Source organism: Fopius arisanus, unplaced genomic scaffold, assembly GCF_000806365.1.
Source record: "Fopius arisanus strain USDA-PBARC FA_bdor unplaced genomic scaffold, ASM80636v1 scaffold00064, whole genome shotgun sequence".
Lineage (NCBI taxonomy): Eukaryota > Metazoa > Arthropoda > Insecta > Hymenoptera > Braconidae > Fopius > Fopius arisanus.
This window is the reverse complement of record NW_011887803.1, coordinates 427,687-437,354: the sequence shown is the minus strand read 5'-3', so window position 1 is coordinate 437,354 and position 9,668 is coordinate 427,687. Positions and strand designations below refer to the sequence as shown.

General features: G+C 40.8%; 1 protein-coding gene across 2 annotated transcripts in view; it reads right to left on the bottom strand.

Moving 5' to 3' along the window:
- Positions 1 to 9,508, bottom strand: part of nmo (serine/threonine-protein kinase nemo) — a 24,671-nt gene extending 15,163 nt beyond the window's left edge. For both annotated transcript variants that reach the window (XM_011309051.1, XM_011309053.1), the window contains exon 1: positions 8,188 to 9,508. In XM_011309051.1, the coding sequence (XP_011307353.1) occupies positions 8,188 to 8,468 (281 nt within the window). In that variant the 5' untranslated portion in view covers positions 8,469 to 9,508. The remainder of the gene's footprint in view (positions 1 to 8,187) is intronic.
- Positions 9,509 to 9,668: the final 160 nt, after the last annotated feature.

The following is a 9,668-nucleotide window of genomic DNA, read 5'->3' as shown; positions in this document are numbered from 1 at the left end:
CCCCTCCCCTCCCACCCTTAGAAGGGGAGATGAAGGGAAAATAGGAAATGAGGTGATATGAAGTGTCAGCTGGTGAATTTATCGATGTCGATACATCAGGCTCGATAAGCGATATTTATTTTTTTTTTTGTTTCAACATGTTTTAATGTCGATGCAATCCGGCATTGCAGTGCACGCACCTGCGTTTACGAGTGCGCTTCAAGGGCAACCTCCGGAACGACCTGTTGCGTGCAAAATTTTTTCTCCTCTTTTTTTTTTCCTTTTTTTTATTTTCCTCTTTACGTTTTTCATGCGATGCATATGTGCATCAGGGATCCGAGCGAATTACATCGAAATTCAGATGAATGTTTTATTTGGCGATGCAAGGGAGAGCTCGATGAAATATTTTTGGCTGGGGTCAATGAATTTTTTATGGCCAGTGAGTGATCAATTTATTAATTTGTCCCTCTGGCCAATTTTCCGTGAAATTGTTTCAATATTTAACAATTGTTGCTTAGAGAATTGCTGATTACGAGAAACCGAGTTTTTTTTATTTTCTATTATTTGTTAAAAATCAATAACCATTTGTTGTATTTCGTAAACTTATAGAGAGATTCAGCTCATAATGGCGAAACGAGAGAATTATTAATTTGACAATTATTAGGATTATTGACAGCTGTCAACTAATTAATAATAATTCAACAAATAATAATTGAGTTTAAACAGAAAACACTGGGTGCATGACAGAAACGATACCGATTCGAAATCATGAGAATTCGATTTGGAATTCTATATCACATAGCGACACCATCTATTTTCAAATCCGTCCCAATTTTCTCCTATTTTTATCCTATAATTCCTTCAACAGATGCGACTAGAAAAACCACGTGATAGAAACAGACCGAGACGGATTAGCCGAGTGCTTAGAGGTGGGAGTGATAGTGTGGGTGAATTTGAAGGGAAAAGAGGGAAGACATGGGGAGGGAAAAGGATGTTGCATCGCTGGTGAAGTCTCGTCATGCGGAATGGCAGAGGGAAAATCGAGACAAAGGAAAAAAAAAAAGCCACCTCTCAGCTGCCTGTGCGAGCGAGAGGTGGAAAAATAATATGCCGTGGAAAAAGGAAAAAGGAAAAAGGGGACGAATGACACTGCCACGTGCTCAATAGAATAGATAACGTAACAGCATTACGTTACGTTTTCAGAGCGTGTGTAGCCCCTGGTCTGGCTTCGGATTTGCGTTTTACGTCAGTGAAACATTGGCAATACGTGTGTCATGGGTGAGCATTGAATATGGGTCATTTGGTGTTTTACGAGGCATGTGAAAAAAGGTTTATATCGGGGGGAAAGTAATAAACGGATTTGAAAAATATTGAGCTATTTTGACAGCTAGAGTATATTCAACGGTACGTTTTTGTAATTTTTACGACTGGTGAGTATAATCGTACCAGTAACAGTAAATTTGTGATTCTGTTTTGAAATTTGGGTTTATCTTCAGAGACACACATCTCCGGAGATAATTGATAGAGATTAAAATTTTCTATTTCATATGGAAGAATCTCAACTTGCGCGTCGATGAGTGCAAAATTTACGGTAAAAATGACAATGGCTGGTGTCAATTTAACCATAACCAATTTGTTCGTCGACGCGAAGGAAATGAAATCATAATTACTCAACATTGATCTCCATCGTGAAACATCTCTCATCCAGAGTTGCCAGATAGCGAATTTTTTGAAAATGTTTTTTTGATTTTAAACAGTCCCAATCAAGCAAGTCCAGCCGATAACGCGAATGATTGACACTTTTGAAATGGCCTAGTTGATATCTAATTCGAAGCTTGCTATCATCTATCCTATTCTTGAAAAACCAAAAACAATTTTTGGAAAAAATCGCCATCTGGCAACCCTGCTCTCATCGTCAACTTCATTGCCGAATCTCGGGATATTGATGGGCCCCATGCAACCCCATTGTTTCCACGGCTTTCCAAAATATCGATAATTGCAGTTACATCTGGTAATGTATGCACCGCGAAGAAAAGTACGTAGAGCAGAAATGATTGGGATAGGGCCTGCTCCAACTATCCACTCCTGGAATATGCTAATTACCAATGTGGTTTAATACGTTGTACGTGTATGGGCGTATGTGTGGGGAATGATGATCGCGGGTGGTGAAGGGGAGAGTTGGGGCTAGCGGGAAATAGTTCCCCTCTCACTCATGATGTTGCGTCGACAGGTCGCGACGTGGATTCATGAATATCGATTACGGGACAACTAGAGTACTCGTATGCCTCAGGGGGTAGAAGAGGTAGAGCTCAACCATCAGAAAATCAGGTTTCCTCTTGTCATTCCCATGAGATGCTCAACTAACAAAGAGGAGAGTGACAAAAAAAAAAGAGGGCGGCCAGTTGTGGATGCCTTTGAAGATGATTCTCATCAGATACCGAGATAAATTTTCGCTTCCAAATTCTGGTTGTGAATCCATCTCGTCTACTCGTCAACTTGTCAAGCTATCCAAGAGGGCAAAAATCCGCCTGAAATTCCACTCTCTTTCGTATCCCAACCAGACTCTGGGGTAAAATGAATTGAAGACAGGAGTTTTAAACCGGAAATATTCTCGATCTAGCGGTGGTATGTGCCATTGAAAAAAAATGATGGCGTTGATCACCAGAAATCAATGATGATCATTCTCCACGAAACTCTTAACGGTTCTGTAATTTCATTCGGGTGTTGCCATGGCGACAGGTGCTTTAGCCACCCCCTCAGGCATCCCCGGAGGTTCGAAATGAGATCCTGGACTTGAGAGGAAAGGTCCCCCTTGTATATTTCCCAACTCCCCTCTCGCAATTCCTCTTCTCTAGTTTTGTCCTCCTCCTCGTCTTCTTTTTCCATCCTCTCGGAAGCCCAAAATGAGTCTCGACAGGGGCCAATGCCTCTGGTATACACGTACCAGAGGCCTTGATGGCTGGAGTTTGGTTGTTCCACGAGTTTTGGGGAAAGGCATCACGAGATGCTATCGATCCACCTACCACCGACTGAATACTGATATGACTCCTCTCTTGTTGTTACGCAGGGGCCCCCTCTCTTTGTTTCAGGTACATGGGTCGAATGGTACCATGCGAACAATAGCCCGCGGTTGGATATATTGGGAATACTTGTTTGTTTCATGACTTAAGTGAATTTCTGGAACACTTTATCATATTGAGAAAACTTCACTTCACCGCTTTACAACGTGTCTTTCACCCCGAAGATGGTGAGATAATGAATGATCAAGATATTTTGATGTTTCTGGAGAATGGATTTTCACAAAGCCAGGAAAATTTCAGCTGGAAAGCTCACCATGAAAGCCATATTTGGACAAGTCGTTAATGAGTTATGAAGGATTACAAAAACGATTAAAATGCATTACCCTTGATTAAAATAGATTAAAGCCTGATATTCATTGGAATTTTATAGTGAATATACAATTTTGAGGGGTAAGAAATCCTCCTGCTTAGGCCTTCCACCGGAATCACGATAAATCCCTCAAGATTTCAACCAGCAAAATGATTAAAACCGATTAAAATCGATTAAAGCTCAATATTTCCGAAACTAGTCATCCGATCTTAACGAAAAAACATTCACTTTAAAGGGAAAAAATTCATAATCAATCCCTGAATAATTCCAAATTGTCTGAAAAATTGGCTAATGCCAGAATTGCTAAATTCGAGACAGAATCACTATCAGGTCGAATCAATGAGGAATCTCTCACCCTTTCAACTGCCACGTAAAACATTCATATCCATCGATTAACCCCCGAGACATGTAGATTCCCGACGAAAAGGTACCGAATTCAATGAAATATTGGCACAGAAACTTAACGCTCGCCTATGCGTCATTCACCCAGGTCAGTCGGACATCCAAAAGCAGTCTATGGCCCAGGTAAAACTTGACGGAATGCGAACCACACAAACTTTCTAGGCCCAGTTGACCTTGGATCATCACTCGAAAGTTCCGAGAGGTCAGTACTTCACAAATATTCGCAAAAGAATCAAATAAATAACCAAAAAAAAAATTCCAGTTATCTTCGAACAATACTTGACCTCGCAATACTGATCCGGACGGTACCTCAATTTAACCTGGAATTTATCGTGAAATCACTCGGCATGGACAACGAAATTTCACGAGGAAAATCAATCATTGAATAAGTGCAATGTAAATATCAATATTTTTGTTCTCCTTTTGTCGATTCTTGGGTTGAAATCAATGCGTCATGGATTTCCAGTGAAAAATTTTCACGGTGACAACAATTGAAGATAGAGTATTAATCTATCAACTAAGCATCATTCCATTTTCCCTTTTACCGTACCAGTTATGGCTCGAGGCCTTGGATTGAGTTTGATTCCAGTTGTCTGGAGGGAAAGAGTGAGAACCTTGTCTAGTCCAGTCTGAGTTTGGAGGAGTCTCTAGTTATCCTCGGTTCCATTACAATTTTTTCCCTATCTTTATTGCATCGAAAAATTCATGGGATATGCTCTTAGAAGAAAATTGAAATTTTATAAATAATTGACTATTTTTAACCTTTCTCAAATTATCGAAGAAAATTATCAAGAAACATCCCACTTTCACCAAGGAAATTTAAAATATATCAAATTAAAAAAAAAATTATATTAAATTTTATGATTCAGTTTAATAAAAAATTTCATATTCTTTGATTAATTTTTCGTGGCGGTAATGATATTTTTTTTAAGAATGAAAAATGGAATATTTTTTGATATTGTGACCACCGGCGAAATCGAGGAATATATGGAGTCCTCTGTGGTCCGACATTTCTCATTTTACAACGAAAAGAAATCACAATGGATAAATAAGAAAAGAGTGAATGACTTGTCTCCTTTTGTCTTCGTACAATTTCCGAACCACATCCTGCCGTTTTCTTCAGGGGGTAGACCTTTTTTTTATCCCACCTGACACACACCTGGCGACCGGGAGACACCGAGCACGAGACCACCTATCCCCACCCTCTCAGGTGCCTGACACCTTCCACAGGACATCTGGATCTTGATGCATCAAACTCAATTTTTTAAAAATCCCGACTGACGAAAAATCGGTATAAAATTCGAATAAATCCACGTTTTGGGTACCAATTGGAAGTACTGTAACCATTGCAATTTAATATTTGTATTTTTCCTGTTACGATTTCTATTGCAATTGAATCTTCTTCGTTGGCGTCTAGGTATGTATGTACTAAATTCATCGGTACAAAAAATATAAATCGAAGATTTAAAAAAAAACGCATTTTTCTAAAAAATCAAATTTTTCTAAAAAATCGAATTTTTCTAAAAAATCGAATTTTTCTAAAAAATCGAATTTTTTTGAAAAATCGAATTTTTTTTTTAACTGATTTTTTTTTTTAATTGGATGGAATTCGAATCTGGAATCTTGGATCGATGGATCATTTTATGAAAATCAACGGAGCAATGGTATTAAACTAAAAAGTTGAATTTTTTTGAACCGTTGAATTTCTGAAATCGTCTGGAATTTCGATGTTCTCTTGTGCCCCGAGGGTGAAAAAAGGGAGAAATTTTTGGTGGTTGAAAAAACGTAGGAGGATCAGTGCAACCAGTGGACAAAAGAAAATTTTGCTACCTGCGCAATCGCCAGGTGTTCTTCTCACTGAATATATTGTCATCCTTATTCATCACATGCACCTACCACTGCCCTCTCACATCCACCACAAAACGACAGACTATATTGCCCAGGTGAGTTCATCGCCTGCAGGCATATATACCAACTCTCCTGACTCGATTTTTTAACGATTCCGATCGTCTCTAAACCTCTTGCTAATATTTTTTTTACCATTTTTTTAACCAATTTTTTATTCACCACCGATTTATCGTCCGGCGTTGCGATGTGACTCAGGGGTAGCTCAGTAACAAAATGGCGGGGTTGTAAATTAATTGTAAATTATTATCTGTTCAAGACAAAATCGGAATTTTGAAATTAATAATTCCTCGGGAAAAGCACTGGGGAAAAATGACCGTCTAGAGACTACTGGTTTGGAATGGAAATTTTGTCAGTCCGTCGAATGGGGTCATTATCGCCCCCGGCTTGTTGAAATTTAAATTTCGTTTAGTTGAGGAAGTCGACTTTAGTGTGAGGAACCGCAGGATGAATCGTAGAGCAAATGTCAAAGACAAAGGAATGGAGTGTCCCGAGATAAAAAAAGATTAACTGGGCATTGTGAAGTAGATAAGAAAGTTGAAACGACTGGAGTTGATAAAGAAAAAAACGAGGTGATCTTTTGATTGAAGTTTTTTGCTTTGGAAAGTTGGACGGAAGTAATGTGACGAATATTGGTGGGTGGAGTGGTTTAAGAAATTTTCAAACGATGATGAGACCAGAATTGATGATATTCAGTTGGAAAATCGGTGATTAAGGATGATTGATGGGGTGGTAAACTAAGACTTGGGAAATATGGATTTTCGATGGTTGCTGCGGATAGCCAGGAAAATTTCAGCTGGAAAACACTATATGATGACTAGATTTGACCGAACTGTTCGCGAGTTATGAGAAAGGGCTGGACATCATTAAAATTGATTAACGCCTTAATTCACGAGTTCTAACCATGGGATTTTAATCATAAGTACGACCTTCAGGTGATCAGGGCATCCCTTCGCTAATATTATCCGCACAAATGTAAACTACCGCCGCGATTTTTTCGGAAAAATGATTAAAATCGATTAAAATCGATTAAACATCCGTATCTCAGCTATTTCTCATTCAATTTCAACGTGCAAAAAACCAGTTTCAAGGGCATACAACCCCCTACAACATGATCTCTAATTCCTCCCCCGCCCTTCGTCCCACCCCTCAAAATTCGAATCTAAAAATTCCCCAAAACGAGAAAAACGTCCAGAAATTCATCTCCGTCTCATCTTTCGCTTTCTTCCAAGCGGACGTCGATTTGTCTCGCCTAAACTACCAACGCTTTCACCAGAAATGCCGTCTTCCGGAACGTTCACCGTTTCGAACACTAAAATAAGTATCCCAAAAAAAGAAAATAACAACAAATGCCGGAGTTTCAGATATGTTTCCCACATGATCAATTTATCTTTTTCTCTCCCATTCGCCTCCCCCATTTGACCATTGCCGTCTGTGTGGGCCTCATGGGATTTTTCATTGGTTCAGTTCGTGGCGTGCCAGCTGCTGGGGCAGGTGACGGCGCAGCTGTCGTTCACGCGGGCTTTCCACCCTCTCAACAATTCGAGGCTCAACCCCAGTGCCACTGTCCAATCCACCCTCCGATCTTCCATCCCAGAAATTTCTCGATCCAACAGATCCACGGGGCAAAATGGACCGCTCAGTGAAAAATATTCACTATTTCATGGGCTGACCAGTGATGAATTAAAATCAATCGCATAAAGTGATGTTTTGGACCGGTTTCCAACCGGTTCGCAATAAATTGTCGTTCCCACTATTCTTTTTTTTTCCATCAAAAATTCAAATAGTAGGTTTCAAGGAAGAATATCGATTTCGCAGATCATAGATTTTTCTTCCTCGTGTATGGGTGAGGGTTGGCCAGAGGCACGTTTGGCCCCCCCTCAGAACCGAATCTGTTCACTCTCCCCTCCACTGTTCTGTTGGAACAGGGGGGGAGGGGAACTTTACCGTCTGGTCGAGTGAATGCCCTGTCGATTCATATATCTATCCATTGGCCTTTGTTGTCTACCAAGAATCAACTCTTTTCTCCATCGACAAAAATTTTTTCGCCCTCCCCCCGAGGAACAATAAAAATCCCTGACAATGCACCCAGGAGTACTGGAATTGGCCGAATGTTTCAGTAATCGGTGGAAAATTTGGGGGTTTAATTGCTGAACATTACGAGTTCTTGTGATTTTTTTTCTGAGAATTGTATACCTGGGGGAGGTCGGGATCAGGTAAGACCCCCCCGTGGTTAAGTATTCGGAGTTCTGGCGATGTGAATAATTTGAGTAAAAATGGCAAACGATTTTTCTACATTTTCTAAATTTTAAAAACCTTTCTGAATCTTTACTGATCTTCTATGATTCCAACGATCACAGATTGTATCGCTTTTTACTCGAGATATTTAATGATTTCTCAGCAAGAACGAGAACGTCCAATGACAAATTCCCCGGCAACTTAATAAAATCTCGAAAAAATTTGGAAAACATTTGCAGCATCGTATACTATTTCATTGAGGGTAAAACTCACCAGACAACCCCGAAGGCCCCATACCCAATGGGCCTGTCCGGCTGAACAGGATCCTGAATGGGTGGTGGTGGTGGTGGTGCTGGTGCAGCCGGATGATAATAATTCTGTGGTGTTTGGGCTGCAGCAGCAGCGGCAGCAGCAGCAGCAGCAGCTAGTACAGCGGGGCCCGGATGGGTCCCAGTTGATCCCCCGCCAGTTGTACCGGCTCCACCCCCCTGCATAAGCGACATGGACACACTCATGGACACCCGGGAGTGCCGGCTAGGCCCCACTACTGCCATCAATGGTTTATTACCCCTTAGAGCCCCCTTGCCCCTCGATAAAACGTCGAAATAATGGACCAAACCCTCAATCTCAAAGAACAACTCTAGGTAACACTTAATATCCCAAGGATAAGGCCCAAAAATCAACAATTATCCCAAATCTTCACTTTTTTCACTGTCCGGTGTGAGGCCACATCGAACTTCAAAAATCAAGAACTCAAAAAAAAATTCCACTGACGCTGAATGTTCTCGGCCAAAAAATCAAATGATCAGGCCCAAAAATCAATAATTCTCTCCAATTTTTCACTTCTTCCACTGTTCAACACACAATATTAGCACTACCCCAACTGTACAGAACCCAAATAAATGACGTTAAACGATAAAAACACTAGAAAACGTAGAAATAAACTAGATCGCTGATCTAGGGAATTGAATTTGAAAAATTGGTTTTTCAGGGGTGGAAGGGTGTTTTTTTTTTTTATTTCTTCACTCACTTCGGAGTGTTCTAGAGGTTAGGTCAACTCTGCGAACAATAGGGTGACATTTTACGACACAGCCACGACACAGTCTAGGTACTTCTCAATCACCTTCAATCTCTAGATTACAAAAGAGATGACGAATTTTGGGCCTCACTGAAGAAGGCCAGTACCCTCTCAGTGATTAGGTGGACGCTAAGTGACACTCAGGGAATATTTCAATGGTATTCCCTCTAATGCACGTTATTACTGTACTTTATTTAATGACACACACTGAATTATTACTTTTCGATTCTTTGTCACCAAATCACAGATTTTTTTTTTCTCTACTCGCTGTCTTTGTCTTGGATAGTCTGTCTCTCTCGCTTTTGTCAGTGATAGACGGGTGGGGGGGAGTTTATCGCGGTTATGGGGGTGCACAAACGCGTGGGACTTTTTTTTTTCAGGAGGGCCGCTCGGGGGGTGTGGGTGGATCAGACGCGTGTCGAGAGGTGGGATTATTTTTTTGATATTTTCTTTTTGTGGAGGAAAAAAAAAATACGTTAACGGGGTTAACGCCGCACAGCGTCTGCACACACTCGAGGCTCAATGGCCACTGCTCGGTGACGGGCGATGCAGTGGTTTCTCGGCGCAGCGGGAGGGGGCAATGCGCTTGCGCAGATATCAACACGCCGCGCCATTTTCCGGCGGGAGACTTTCAACGGGCAAACGAAGAAAGACCACTACGAGTTAATGTTCTCAT